Genomic DNA, 15,259 nt, shown 5'->3' on the forward strand with positions numbered 1-15,259 from the left:
AAAATGTTAGTGCAAACAATGGAAACATGTTAGGGATGCAGATTAGTGTCACAACAATGAAACATGAACAAATGAAAAATAATAAAAACATAATTGTTATGTTTATAATAATTAATAATGTAATTGAAATAAATAAACAATTAAACAATTTCTGCTATTGTAGGTCACGGGGGTGATACATGAAATGCTTAAAACATTTATGTAGTAGCAAAAGAGCAATGTACAAATACTTCCTGCATTCTGAAAGTAATTTTAAGAAAATTAAAATTAAATTATTAATAAAAGTTTAATCCTAGAGAAAAATCAGATATTACATAATGTGTGGCTTAATTAGATTCTTAATACTCATGCAACTTTACTTAACTTTCAATATTTAACTTAGTTTTTTATTGGACTAACCAAAGACATCATAGTCATAAGCCAAAAGGTTTGCACACCAGTAATTTAATTTGTAAACATGTACATTTATATGATGTCCCTTAGTTAAATACAATTGTGATTGTAGAAGCAGATAGTCGCTTCATCTATAAGATTAATTTTGAGGCCTGAAAACTACAATACTACGTTTTACAGGCAGAATGGCTCTTTTGTGTAATTCAGTTTTTTCTCATTTTTTGTGTGTTTGTTGTTTCCGAAGGGGTGTTGCGAGCCTTAAATGTACGACAACATGCCAGACAAGTGAAAGCACCATTAATCTCTGCCTTCTCATCACAACAGAGGTGTGTGTTTTCTGATTGGTTACAGTCATGAACACTTTCCCACCTGTTTGGCCCCCTCTCACGCAGTCTACCCCTCAGGCTCCCACCCCCTTAAATATAAAGGGATTACTTGGCCGGGTGATGACAGCAGACATTCCCAGAAGAGCATAAAAGGGACAGCTGAGTGCGACCAAAATAGCTAAATAAACCTAACAGTCTGTCTGCTTTCCTTCATTTGCTCTTTCAGGTTTTATATCCAAATCTACTCCAGAGATAATCTGTTTTCATTTCATTAATCAGGCACATTTATTTTTGTTCTGTGGTTGAGACTGTTTGTGTTTCCACTTATCTCCCCACCAGCCACCGATGAGTCACATCTCTGCTTTTCACTGGTTTCCAGTCCCTCAGTAATCTGAATTAGGCTGGTGTTTGTTTTCACTGGACGTGCAGGAATTCCAGGGTCTGAGTCTCAGTACTTACTTTGTATTCTTGTTGACCTTTGACCTCTGTTTCACTAGACCATCAACAACATGTCATTGCAGGAGTTATATGTATCAAACCACATGGTGTCAGTTTTTACTTTTAAGAGGAAGAAGTGGATAAGATAAGATTTGCCTGTATATTTTTTTTTCTGTACACTTCATTTATCGCTCATACACGAGATGCAATGCACTGTGGGAGGAAACTGAAGCAGGCAACTCCACGCAGAAACAAAGATTCAAACCAGGAACGTTTTTACTGTGAGGTGACAGTGCCAACACGTGCAGCGCCATATTAAACTACACTGAAACTCTGTATTTTAGCTTTAAAAGCGGCTCAATAATCTGCTCCCACGATAATCATTCAGTGCTTTTACACTTTAGGATTTACTTAAACAAGTTAGATCTTGCAACTTAGAGAAAATAATAAATCGCAGTACTTCAGTGGAACATTTTAAAGTATCACAACAGATTGCATTGCTTCTAATATCAGCATATGGTGACCACTGTATATGCTTTAAACATCGTTTAGCCTGTTGTTTTAACACTGTGCGCGTTTGGGTTTTTATTCGTGTTCTTTATGTGATTGTGACTGAAAATAATAACAACAACTCAATGGCTTCCTCTTAGATTTGTCTTTTTGAAAGGGAAAAGTAATGATTTTAAAATCGGTCTTCAGTAAAAAACCTAATAAATCAAAGTGGTTTTCTTCAATCTGGCCCTTCTAGTTGGACACGAGTGTCAAGCACTTCTTAAGAAATATGCAAACGAGCCGTAACATCTCAAACTTTTCATAGATGTCAGCTGCTGCAGTTTACTGACTTCACCGTCTGCACAATGTGTTTACTCGCCGCTGTGGCGATGGAATGCTTTCATACAGATGTGTGTGTACATTGCAGGCGCCTGTGCTGTAATGTAACACATCTCACCACGCTCTCGAGAAGCCATCTATCATTTCTGGATGATTGGTATGTGTGTCTGTAGGTCTGGAATGTGGAGAAGCTCCCTGCTTGACCTATGGGGAAGACGGCCTTAGCAAATTGGAGTGACACGGGAGACATGAGAGTTTGTAATGTCATACTGTGTGTTTGATCACCGTCCAGTCTGAATTTACTGTTTGGTTATTTGAGTCCATCTGTGATTGTGTTACATCAGTCGCCATTCAGTGAATTTCAAAAGCACTTCAGGTGTCTGTTGTTGTTTTTCAAGTTGCAGGACAGCTGAATTGTGGATGCTGCTGATAAAAGTAAGCAGCAACTAACTTAACTAAAGCCACTTAATTTTCTTAAATGTAACACCAGCTGCATTCTTTGTGTCTCTTGCATGCATCTATAAATCAGTCACACACTGTGCCTGCAGCTCCCTCTACTGTTCATATTCCTTCACTGCTTCTTCTTCTCTGTGCAGGTTCTCAGTCATACAAGTCACTGCTTCGTCTTCTTTCGGCTGCTCCTTTTAGAAATCACCACAGCGGCTCATCTACCTCCTCTGTCACAGCAACCCTCCTTCACTACATCCATGAATCTTCTCTGTGGTTTTCCTCTTTCCTCCACCCTTTGTCCAGTATATCCACAATCCCTGCTCCTCACATGCCCAAACCACCTCAGCCTTGCCGCTCTGACTCTCTGATCTGTCCCTCTGATGTACTGATTTCCAACCTGCAAATGAAAAGCTTAACATCCTCAACTCTGTCACCTCTTGTATTTTTGTCAGTGCAACCATCTCCAAACCATACATGATAGCAGGTCTCGCTACCATCTTCTAAACCTTCCCTTTCACTCTCGCTGCCATCCTTCTGTCACAAATCACCGGTGACACTCATGCTTGCACTCTCTCCTTTCTTTTGCTTTGGATGGTATTTAAGCTCATCTACCTTCAGGACATGGACTTTCTTACCACCACTGTTAATCGCAGGCGTAGATTTAAGAAGGGGCTCTTTTGAGTTATGTTTTTATTTGTATTTTGTGCATCAAAGTTGTGTGTCAACATGCCAACGAACCAATTACAAGTCATAAAAAAACAATAGACAAGTTTTATTTGATCATACCGTGAATTTCATATAATACTTTTTTATTTAACACTGCATCATGGTGGGCGTCCCACAGCAAGAAAATCACAGGTGTAAAATATTGCCATAAAATATAAAAATAAAAGGCCCCTTTGAACAGCATCTACCCTGCTTTACATTCCAGTGTGTTTTCTTCACAGAATCTAGAAAATCTGAACTTTCTGTAAAGAGTTTAAAGCTAATCTAAAAGTGACCGACGTTGATCAGACAGATGTCAGGTGTCTGCCAAAAATGTCAAAATACTAAAACAGGCTCGCTTCCTCTTTGACACACATGACTCACCCCATCTCAGTTCCTCCTAAGGAAACACTAAACTCTTTTGTCTTTCACCCCAGGTCAATAAGATCTTGATCAGTGTGGTCCTCTTCTTTTTGACGACTTTTCAGCCAGTCCTCTCGCACTTTCTTCACTTCCTGGCCATAATAATCATGGAGTTTGCTAAAATCCTCGAACAGGTCAAATCCCACCAAAGGCCACTCCCCATACAAAGGTGCTGGTCCATTAAGAGGTGTGACACAAGCATGTCTCCTGGTCCAAAGTTTAGGGGATTTTTTTGCCACTGCTTTAGCTGGTATGGAAGGTGCTTGTAAAAGGGTGCTGGCACTGAAGCTCCTCCCCTCTCTGACTACTGCTGTTTGCTGCGTTGTGGTGAATAAGAAGCTGTTTGTGGGCAGCTTGAGGGCACTGACAGTGGGGTGGGACTCACCCAGGCTTTGCTGCTGCTTAGCTTCTGTGAATAGAAACCAAAATATGAACCGAGAACCCTGCTTGTATATATAAAGTGTAAAAATTTCAACAGTTAAATTTTACATTCAGGTTATGCTGTGATATTTCAGGACTAGGGGAAATAACTTGCTGTAATCAAACCAGACTATTCTATTTTTATACTTTTTTAAAAGCTCAGTGAGTTGTTTAAGTGCTGGGCAAACCATAGATTAAAACCATATAAAAATGGCTGATTGAAAGCAAAAAACACATGAGAATTTGAATGTATAGGCAGTACTCCAAACACACCTTCGTACTGTCTCGCTAGGTCTTTCACCACCATGGAGAGATAACAGTGGCTGGCTGAGTGGAGAGCTTTCACCCAGCTCTCTTGACCCTGGCGATCTATTGCTGCAAATCTGTAGGTTTTGAGTCCAGGCCCAAACACCAGGGAGAAGGTGAAATGTCCATCGGTCTCCGAGTGCTGAACAGCACACCCTTCCAGCACAATGACGCCCAGCAGGTGTCTGTCAGCTGGGCGCTCCTGGTAAAAAAGCAAGTTTGCCTTCAGGACAAACCACCGCCGGTGGTAGGTGTCATTTCGTTTTTTCTGCAGGGACATTTAAGATAAATGAAGTCAAACAAAAAGATTGTATTTGCACATGAAAAGTGATTTCACATTGTTTATGATGTATATCATCTCAAACCTTTTTGTTGAGATATCCCTCTTTATCCACTGGAGATGTGCACGAGAGGTAATGGGTTAAAATCTTCTCATGAAGCTTCATCACAACACCTGGAAAAGAGAAAGCGCTGATGCATTCGGATGATATTTATACCAAAATCTGCACTAGATGTGAGTGACACAGCAAAATATGCATGGCCCTTAAATTACTGTATTTGTTTTATGTGTGTCAAAGCAAAATGGATTTGTAAATGGATTTGTTGGTATGATGCAAAACATCCATGAAAGTTAAAAAGTAAAGGCAGGTGTTCAAGAAAACAAATGTAAATGAAAATAAAAATGAAAAAATACTTGATGAAAATTATGAAAAGTATGTGTACTAATAAAACTAACATCAGTTTTAGTCAGTGTCAGGTTAGTTACATTTATTAACACGACCTGCCTGATTTTACACAAGGCTTTGATTTTTCTACATGACTGTGAGTCGACCGCACCCACAAAGTGTTGTGGATGTAGCAACACAAAATGAAACATTTTGAAACAATAGAAAAAACTCAAAAAACAGATTCAAAACTAAATAAATAATTTTAAAAAATTAAGCAATGATATTTCAGGTCGTCAGAGTCAAGCTTACTCTGTGTTCCTTATTACAGTGAAACCAAGCAAGGCAGATTTTATCTTCTGTTTCTAGTGAAACAGTCTGCTAATATTAAAAGTGTACAGATTATTTAACTTTAATTGGTTTGTGTACCTTTAACTTTTTGCTTTTGATTTTAATGTCTTTTAAATGTGATTTGAATGAATTTTAAGCCATTTAAGCCACGCTAAATAATCTCGCCATGTCATGTCACGGAGGAACCGAAAAACTGCAATACTTGCAGTAAAATCTAGATCCAACACAGTAAATTTATTACTGCTGTACTGCTGTGTTCATACTGCTATTTCAACCATTACGAGCTTTTTCTATAAGTAAGTTACAGTCACAATGAAAACAGGTGTATAGCTGTGCAGCTAAATTGTATCTACCAAAATCCGACACTTTCGTCTAGTAACTATAAACAACAGTGACATAATAGAAAACGGTGACTCAGACTCACCCCTGCCAATGATAAATCGCTCGCAGGGTCAGTTTGCCCTCTCGCGTGGACTTTACCTTAATTACATTCGCACATATTTTCTTTGATTCTTGTCATTCCTGCTCGTGAAGCCGATTGTTCTCCTCCAGATCCAGACAATGTTTGAATGTATAGTTTCAGGTTACTACCACCGGTTCTCCCTCATGAACAAGAGGACGAGCGTTGAAATATAAATAACTCGACCCACTTCCTGGTAACAAAACCCTGGTAACATTATATTCTCTCGCCTCTGCGCTTGAGTCTGCTTTGAGCTGATGGGTCATACACCGGCAGTTGAAACCAACCTTACTGACAAGAAGTGCTACCTGGAAGTGAGATGCTCAGCCCTCTCACTTCTGCATTTTCTGTCACTTGATCTAAACTTAATATCAGTTAAGTTTAGATCAAGTCTCTCATTGTATGTGAGGCAAATGTCCCTTGATTCTTGAGGTTTCTTCAGAAAAAGTATATATTTATCCATATATCTAAAAGCAGAAAAACATTAAATGGCCTCCTGAAAATGTGGCTCATCATTTCTTTGCTTGTGTCTATTTTTGACATCCACTTATCCTTTTTATCCTTATGGCCCTCAGAGAATTTAGAATCTAAAAGGCGCCAACGTGTAAAGACATCAAAGGCCTTATACACTGAGGAGCCCTTTCTTGGTATATAAGGCCTTGGATGTCTTATATACTTTGGATATTCATCGCTGCCTCCTGTATTTTTGTCAGTGCCACATCTCTCACTACCACCACTGAACCCATCCACTTTCACTACCTCTAGCATTTGCAGCTTCACTGTTACACCCGCCTCTGATTCACACACATGTATTCTGTCTTGCTTCTACTGACTTTCACTAACTATTCTCCTATCTCACGCATTTTCTTCCTTCATCGCCACCTCTCGGTCTAAGAACTTTCTCTTTACTCATTAGTACTTTTCTATCTCTATCTTTAACAACTAAATCCCATCCAGCTCGACCTTTCTGCCTAACCAATCGTTACAAGTTCTTTTCTCCTTTCTAATTGTCCAGCCTCACACACAACTCACTATATACGTCTGTAATACACGTATTTCTGAAATATACACTCCCCAAAAGTTGATTCTGTTCATCTAGCGTTTTTCAGTGGATGATTCAGTGATTAAGTGAACAGAATCAACTTTTGGGATTTTTACTTACCTGGATGATTGAGCATGCATCAAGACAATACAAGCCAATTCATACTCCTCGTCAGCTGGTGGCGGTAGTGGGCCGTATCGCTGTTTGTTAACGACAACGTGAAAACATGAAAAGAAGAAACTGAGTCGAAAACGAACGTCGTTTGAATAATTTTCGGCAAGTTTTTACATCATTTTACAGCAAAACGTTATTTTAATAGATTCCTTTTCATATTTCACCTATAGCGTGCAAACATTATACTCAGTAAATGTTATTTCACCTCTAAAAAGGCGTTTTGAGATGTAGTATTTGCATGTGGTTTGTAGCTCATGTTTTTGGCTAACATGTTAGCCACAGAGCTAACCTGAGTTGCATGTTCAGGGCTAATTATTACAACGTTACAGGGCTACGCGCCTTGAAAGTTTAATAAAACTGCTCAAGTAACATCACAGCTCACCTTCACCTCCACTTCACGGGAATAAAAGAGTCACTGTTTTTCCTCCTGTAGCACCATGTCGAAAAGAAAAGTAACATTTGAGGATGGCAACGGAGAGTTTGACCTCGAAGACGATGTCCCGAATAAAAAGGTAATGCGGTCTTCTTTACACGGTTATTTAAAAAGTATAGACTGCTGTGGTGGCAGAGGTTAGCAATAATTATTTTGTAGTGCAATTAGATTCTTACTAGTTGTTTACAGCCAAGCATCACACACGTACTTTCGATATCTCCAATGTTAAAATGGCACAATAATGCGCAAGTATAAGTCAGTTACCAAAATTTAGCTCTGAAGTATTTGTCAGTGTCCTCCTGCATACAGTTGTGTATATAGTCAATAATAATAGAAAGTTAGCTGATGCTAACACAAACACAAACGTTCGTAGAGTGAAACAATCTGATGTCAACATATTGGCCTGTATTCATCTATTATGTATTTAGTGTATTGAAAAACGCAAATGTGTGGTCATTGTTTAGCAGTGTTTCAGCTTTTGATGTAACAAACTAGTTAGCAACATGTTCTAAAGAGACAGCTTAACGCCACATAAGCATCTGTACCAGAGATGCTCAAAGCAAATGCAAATCTGCAGATGTTTACATACAGTCAGGGCGTGAATGTCATGCTAAATTTGGGCTTTTAACTACTTTTTTTGAGCTGTTCTTTCCCAGGATGGATTTATTGTACAGCAAATATAATTGATGACATTAAAAACCTCAGTCATTTGTAGTTCATAGTCATTCTAAAAACACAGATGCATTGTATAAGCAAATAACCTTTACTCTAGTAAAGACTATACTTGTTGGCCGAAGAATTAAATTTGACCACAGCAGAAGCAGCATTAACTGAGACCATTTTTCGTGTGCTTTTGCACTTTTAATAAAATGTTAGAGCCTTTTTATTATTATTTTTTCTTTGGACGAAACCATTAAAAGCACACTAATCTGTGTGTGTGTCTGTTTTGTTTATTTTTCAAGAACTAATTGATGAAATAGGAGTAGTCAATACATCTTTTTTTTTAATGTCATTTCAATTCACTTGGTGAAATATTTGTGTTATTTTTATTTTTCTTCTACTCTTGAAATAGAGTTGTGAAGCTGTCAGCGGACCAGGCTCCAGGTTTAAGGGTAAACATTCCCTCGACAGCGATGAAGAGGATGAAGGAGAGGACACAAACAGCAGCAAATATAATATTTTAGACAGTGATGATGTTGAGGGTATGTTGATTATTTAAGCTGTATCTGTAACTCTTAAGTGGTCCTGTTTACTCTTCACATGTTTATTTCCCCCACATTGAGTCAAATTTAGAACTGTCCCTTTATTTCTTTAAAGGGACAGTTTGATTTCGTAGAATTTGGATTTTATGAGATATTATGATCCCTTTTATTTCCCCCTGGAATGTTTTGCGTATAGTAGAGGTAGTGCCACTTTAGGGGATAACATATCATAGGTCTGTTAAGTTGACAGTAATTTTTGGCCAAATGAGTTTTAGTTGACTGGTGATTTCAGTGTGTCTTTGTCAGCTGAACAGTTACAGAGACACATCGTACACCCTCGTGTTATCTGAGCAAATTTTGGAGGATTCACTTGAGCATTGCCTTGTTTTACTTGGCCTTCATGCGTTGGTCGTACTGTCTTTTTAGTTAGTTGTGTTGCTTTAAAGTGCAGACACACAGCACTTTGCATATAACTTCTACTTTGTTAACATTAGTTGCTAAACCCAAAGCATTTCGAAACACCAAATGATGAGTCACTCTGAGGGACAAGCGATTCACCTTCAACAGTGCCAAACAGTTTATTTTTGTTGTATATCTGTCTTTTAACACAGTTTTAGTCATCCAGACTACATCTAGGTAATTTCAGTTTGTGTGGTACATTCACACATGTGGTTAGGTAGTCAAGGTTTTAACTGTTGGAGCATGTACAGGGTGGGCCATTTATATGGATACAGCGTAATAACATGGGAATGGTTGGTGATATTAAAGTCCTGTTTGTGGCATATTAGTATATGAGAGGGGGCAAACTCCTCAAGATGGGTGGTGACCATGGTGGCCATTTAGAAGTCGGCCATTTTGGATACAACTTTTGTTTTTTCAATAGGAAGAGGGCCATGTGACACATCAAACTTATTGGTAATGTCACAAGAAAAACAATGGTGTGCTTGGTTTCATCGTAACTTTATTCTTTCATGAGTTATTTACAAGTTTCTCTGTGTTCACAGCCATTGACATGTCGAAGAGGTTAACACGTGAGGAGCGGATCGAAATTGTGTTGATATCTGCAGAACGTAGTAACCGGGTCATTGCAGCAGATTTCAATGCAAGACACCCTACGAGACCACCCATCTCCCATGCTACAGTTAGCAAACTGCTTGCTAAGTTTCGTGAAACTGGTTCAGTGTAGGATTTGCCAAAATGTGGACGCAAGAAAACTGTCACTAATGAAGAAACATCAGTAGCTGTCCTAGCTTCATTCAGCAAGAGCCCACAGCGTAGCACTCGCCGCATGTCACTGGAGAGTGGCATTAGTCGAACATCCCTTCGGCGGATATTAGCTACTTACAAATGGCACCCTTACAAACTCCAGCTACTGCAGCATCTCATCGAGGATGACCCAGATCGGCTCACAGAATTTGCAGAATGGGCAAAACAAAAACTGGAACAGGACCCTCAGTTCACGCAGAAGATTTTGTTCAGTGATGAGGCAAACTTTTATGTGAATGGTGAAGTTAACAAACAAAACCACCGCTATTGGTCTGACACTAACCCACATTGGATGGATCCCTCCAAGACTGCTGGAACAACAAAAGTGATGGTTTGGTGTGGTATATGGGGTACAACGATAGTGGGTCCATTCTTCATCAGTGGAAACCTCAAGGCCACTGGATATTTGAAATTGCTACATGATGATGTGTTTCCCTCTTTATGCACTGAAGCTGGCACCTTTCCTGAGTTTTTCCAGCAAGATGGTGCACCACCACATTATGGGTGCCAGGTCCGAGCATTCCTAGATGAACAGTTTCCTGGAAAGTGGATTGGTCGTCGTGGGCCAGTTGAATGGCCCCCAAGGTCTCCCGATCTGACCCCCTTAGAGTTTTATCTTTGGGGTCATCTAAAGGCAATTGTCTATGGTGTGAAGATACGAGATGTGCAGCACCTGAAACTATGGATACTGGATGCCTGCGCTGGCATTTCTCCTACGGTGTTGCTATCAGTGTAGAGTGGGAGAAGAGGGTTGCATTGACAGTCCAACACAATGGGCAGCACATTAAACACATTTTATAAGTGGGCAGAAACTTGTAAATAACTCATGAAAGAATAAAGTTACGTTGAAACCAAGCACACCATTGTTTTTCTTGTGACATTACCAATAAGTTTGATGTGTCACATGGCCCTCTTCCTATTGAAAAAACAAAAGTTGTATCCAAGATGGCCGACTTCTAAATGGCCACATGGTCACCACCCATCTTGAGGAGTTTGCCCCTCACATATACTAATGTGCCACAAACAGGACTTTAATATCACCAACCATTCCCATGTCATTACGATGTATCCATATAAATGGCCCACCCTGTACATCTGTCTTTTAACACAGTTTTAGTCATCCAGACTACATCTAGGTAATTTCAGTTTGTGTGGTACATTCACACATGTGGTTAGGTAGTCAAGGTTTTAACTGTTGGAGCATGTATTCTAAATATCACACGATTATACTCATTCAATTGTGGGAATTCAAAGTCCTGATCAAGATTAAAGTTTCCTCAATTATGTGTCCTTACCTAATCCCACTTTAAAGAAATCAAACTCATTTTAGCGAGAGGGGGTGCTGAATTCTCTGATTTCTGTCCTACGCAAGTGAAAGATGTTGTTTTGGCTCAATCAGGGGTTTTCCTACATAGAGCGAATTTTGGCAGCACCCCAGTGGGTTTTTAGTCACAGCCAATGGAAAATCACAAGTGAAATAAATGGTCATAAATAACAAAATGCAAATATAGTAACACATACATACTGCTTTGCCAAAGACCCGCTTTAATCCAGGAAAAAACCCGTAAGCATCATTTGTGAGTAGTTGGTTAATACGACCATGCCAACTGTGTTTTCAGGTCAGGAGGGAGCAACCATTGACTTTGATGAGGGAGTTTCTATTACTCCTTTCAACCTGGAAGAGGAGATGCAAGAAGGACACTTTGACTCAGAGGGAAACTATTTCATCAAAAAGGAGCAACAGATTAGAGACAACTGGCTTGATAACATCGACTGGGTAATTGAGTTCCTTTTTATTACACCACTGTTAATTCTTTCTTTGTCACTGTTTTTATTTTTTTGTCTGCTTTTTTCAGACCGAAATCTGCTTTTGAGTGTTGGTGTCTGTGTATTTCATGAGTTTGTAATCTCATTTTGGTGACAGGTGCTTCATATTTTAAACAGTGTTCAGTAATAAAAGTCTCTTCTTTCTTCAGGTGAGAATAAGAGAGCAGCCTTTCAAAAAAAAGAAGAAAGGTCTTGGAGCCAAAAGGACACGCAGAGCAGGTGATGAGGACGAGGCAGAGGAAGAAAAACAGAGAGAAGAACAGCAAGCAGACCAAGAAGAAGAAGAGGAGGAGGAAGAGGCAGAGCCTCCAGAGGACCCACTGGCATCCTACACACAGCACCAGCTCACTGAAGCTGTCATCGAACTACTGCAGCCTGGAGAAACAGTCGCTACAGCGCTCCGTCGGTTAGGAGGCCTTGGAGGACGGAAGAAGGGAAAGCTGAGGGAAGAAGAAAAATCCACAGAGGAGACCAAAGGGGATAAAGAAAAGCTTGATCGGCTCACAGCGCTAGCTGACCGACTGGTTGGATCCGGGATGTTTGAAATCTATCAGCAAACTTACGAAAAACTGGCCTACATGTTAAAGAGCATGACTAGCAAGCGGCCAGCGGTGGGGGGTGAGAAGGAGGAAGAAGGAGATGAGCTTGACATGTTTGCTGACAAGTTTGATGAGAAGCATGGTGAAACAGCTGAGGACAAAGATGACAATAATAGAGGTAATTTAGTTATTTTATCTGCTTTAATTTTCAAAGACTGTATTTTTGGTTTAATCCCATTTTGCCTTCCATCCAGTGAGCGATGAAGTGATGTGGGAGTACAAGTGGGAAAATAAGGATAATTCAGAAGTCTACGGCCCTTTCACAAGCCAGCAGATGCAGGTACTCTCCTAAAACTACTTGAAATTGAATGGCAGAGCTTCTGTTAAATGTTTGTCGGTGACTGTTTAAAATAATCAGAAGGGAAATGGTTCCCTCTGTGGCCATTGATAACGGTAATCGAATAAGAATTAGACCAAAAATCTTTTCATCCTCTAAATCTGAGGCCTGGGTTTCCAACTGGGAATGGGTGGAGTGTCCATTCCGTGTTGGGGCTCCAAGTATCTCAGACTGTTGCAGCATCTACAGTAATGCAGACACTGCATCTTATACTGTACATTATCTTAATTGTAAAGGTGTTTGTTGTGGATCTAGAGCAATGTAATAATGAACCTCATAGAGTTAAGAGCTTTTAGGTTTAAGAAATTTTAAAAACACTAATGACATTCAGCTTTGAAATTTGAAATATCCTATCTTATCTTTTCTTTGTTTCTGGTGTCTTTCCAGGACTGGGTGGATGAAGGCTATTTCAGCAGTGGTGTTTACTGTAGGAGGGTGGACCAGGAGGGATCGCAGTTCTACAGCTCCAAGAGACTGGACTTTGAACTCTATACATGATTTAAGTCGAGTATTGAAAACTTTGAAGATAATATTATGTTTCCGCTACAATCAATTCTCAGCCTTTTCATGATTTTTTTTAGGGCTTTGGTTTCAGATCTGCCATTTTAACACTGGTTTTGTTTTCTGTACACTGTTTTTTAAAATAAATGATGTATGTGGTGAAGTAATCTGACATGTTTCTGTTAATCTTAGAATCAGATGACTCAATTTTAAGCTCACTGTGTTTTATTTCTTTCTTGACATGTGCTGAAAGTTTAAATAACCTTTCCAGTTGACGGTACATGTAGCGCATTTTGAGAGACTGAATTATTCAGTTATTGTAGAGTGATTTACACTTATAACCATGGTAAAAAAAAAAAAAAAAAGTTACACCCTCTTTAAATGATAAGGTTTTACTGTCCGGACATAATAAAAAAAATCACATATTACAGAGTGTCATTATTTAAAACAAGCCAAAATGCAGAAGCAGTGTGTGAAAGCATCCTCACTGGTTCCACAGATGGATAAAGTTGTGGTCAAGAGTTTACATCCACTCTTGGGTGTGAATGTCATGGTAATTTGGGGATTTTAATTAATTCTTGGAACTATTCTTTTTCCAAGGTCGAATGATTAGACAGCATACATCTTTAATGTCTTTGAAAAAGAACAACTGGGTGCACATGTTTGAATTTATTTTGGATTTTGTCTAATCCACACAAGGTCAAAAGTATACATACAGACAAACATACATACAACCCACTAATATTTTGCTAAACCTTCCTTAGCAAGTTGGACCTCAACCAGATGCTTTTGGTAGCCATCAACAAGCTACTGGAATAATTCTGGCTTGATATTTGACCACTATTCTTGGCAGAATTTGTGAAAGTTTCCAGGCTTTTAAACAGACGATGTCGTGGCTTTGAATGTAAGGGACTCAACTTTTATGTATGTTAAAAAAGGGAAGTATAAAGAAGTATAAGCTATAACCCTGCCCCTTCTTATTGTTAAATAAATGACTGCAACATTCATCCTCCTTTCAACAAAATTTATGGCCTACATATATCGAGATGTAAATCGCACCAATGCATTAATATGTATCTATACAGCTCATTCATATATACATACATCGACCTATATCTACACAAACATATGTACTCATAGATGTAGTCACGCACAAAGTCACTTATGTAGAGTCAATGTTTCGACTCTTTATTCCAGAATGAATAAATTAAGAGGGTAAGTAACAGCCCACTGCTGACTCAAAGCAGAACTTTTTGGCAGTTTTGCTGGTCCCCAAGTAATTCCATGGAGGAAATACATCTGCAAATATTTTAGAGAAACAATCGTTGCGTGCCAGTCAGTCTGGGAGGGGATATATGGCTGTTTCCAAACAATTTGAAGTTTATTATTTTACAGTGAGAAATATTATTCACAAGTGGAAAACATTCAAATATTCACAGTTATGAAGCTTTCCATGAATCAGGAGTTAGTCACTGAGTGGACCTTCTATACACTAAAGTTTTCTAGAGACAAATCTGAGGAGAGTTAAAGCTTAACTGAAACTGGGTCATACAGCAGGACAGTAGTCCCAATGCAGCAGCAAATCACCGAATGGCTGAAAAAGAAAGGAATCAAGGTGTTGCAGTGGCCCAGACAAAGGCCAGACCTCAATCTGATTAAAATGATAAAGCGTAAACAAATCTGGCAATCCTCACTGAACTGAAAAGAAGAGTGAGCCAAAATCCCTCCACAATCATGTGCAAGACTAATAAAGTCACACAGGAATTTTTACAGGTACTATTAAGATACCTCTGCCGTGGAAAATGCACATTTTCCATACAGAAGACTATACGTAGAAAGTAGAAAAAACAAAATCCAACTCTGATCAATTTGCGTACATGTAACAAAAGATGGTGAAAGATGGTGCAGTAACTGTTCGATTAGCTGACTGACTATTTAGTAAACATAAGAAAAAGAAGCGGTTTGCTGTTGGATGTAAAAAAAATTCTCACGTTGTCACACGTTATACTAAATTGGATATTTCAGGGGGGGGGGGGGGGATATGCTAATATTTGGTATTTTTATGAAATTATGCGAGCAAAGCTACTTATTGTTGCATTAATAAGTAGTG

At 39.1% G+C, this 15,259-nt stretch overlaps 2 protein-coding genes across 3 annotated transcripts; one reads left to right on the forward strand and one right to left on the reverse strand.

Annotated features, from left to right (window-relative positions):
* Positions 1–3,121: 3,121 nt before the first annotated feature.
* On the reverse strand, positions 3,122–5,933 carry pheta2 (PH domain containing endocytic trafficking adaptor 2). Of its 2 annotated transcripts, XM_006803031.3 has the most exons (4): positions 5,733–5,933; positions 4,658–4,746; positions 4,260–4,560; positions 3,122–3,975 (listed from the first exon to the last, which is right to left on the reverse strand). In XM_006803031.3, the coding sequence occupies exons 2-4, from the start codon at positions 4,736–4,738 to the stop codon at positions 3,572–3,574; spliced, it is 786 nt and encodes a 261-aa protein (XP_006803094.1). In that variant the 5' UTR covers positions 4,739–4,746; positions 5,733–5,933; the 3' UTR covers positions 3,122–3,571. The 2 variants fall into 2 exon arrangements, with proteins under 2 accessions (XP_006803094.1, XP_035768965.1); XM_035913072.2 differs by lacking the exon at positions 5,733–5,933 and having other exon boundaries at positions 4,658–4,812.
* Positions 5,934–7,005: 1,072 nt separating this feature from the next.
* cd2bp2 (CD2 (cytoplasmic tail) binding protein 2) lies at positions 7,006–13,565 on the forward strand. The gene is made up of 7 exons (XM_006803032.3): positions 7,006–7,086; positions 7,418–7,496; positions 8,490–8,619; positions 11,505–11,662; positions 11,862–12,429; positions 12,506–12,591; positions 13,036–13,565. The coding sequence occupies exons 2-7, from the start codon at positions 7,422–7,424 to the stop codon at positions 13,144–13,146; spliced, it is 1,128 nt and encodes a 375-aa protein (XP_006803095.2). The 5' UTR covers positions 7,006–7,086; positions 7,418–7,421; the 3' UTR covers positions 13,147–13,565.
* The last annotated feature ends 1,694 nt before the right edge of the window (positions 13,566–15,259 follow it).

The sequence above is a fragment of the Neolamprologus brichardi genome, chromosome 4 (assembly GCF_056152115.1).
Source record: "Neolamprologus brichardi isolate AB-2024 chromosome 4, ASM5615211v1, whole genome shotgun sequence".
Taxonomy (NCBI): domain Eukaryota; kingdom Metazoa; phylum Chordata; class Actinopteri; order Cichliformes; family Cichlidae; genus Neolamprologus; species Neolamprologus brichardi.

Bases quoted from the DNA above. Each gene is read 5' to 3' on its own strand.
- cd2bp2 (XM_006803032.3), top strand. From the start codon at position 7,422: ATGTCGAAAAGAAAAGTAACATTTGAGGATGGCAACGGAGAGTTTGAC. The intron at 7,497-8,489 runs GTAATGCGGTCT...CTCTTGAAATAG, and splicing joins ACGATGTCCCGAATAAAAAG to AGTTGTGAAGCTGTCAGCGG. The intron at 12,592-13,035 runs GTACTCTCCTAA...GTGTCTTTCCAG, and splicing joins TCACAAGCCAGCAGATGCAG to GACTGGGTGGATGAAGGCTA.
- pheta2 (XM_006803031.3), bottom strand. From the start codon at position 4,738: ATGAAGCTTCATGAGAAGATTTTAACCCATTACCTCTCGTGCACATCT. The intron at 4,561-4,657 runs GTTTGAGATGAT...ATGTCCCTGCAG, and splicing joins AGGGATATCTCAACAAAAAG to AAAAAACGAAATGACACCTA. The intron at 3,976-4,259 runs GTGTGTTTGGAG...TTCTATTCACAG, and splicing joins CCTAGCGAGACAGTACGAAG to AAGCTAAGCAGCAGCAAAGC.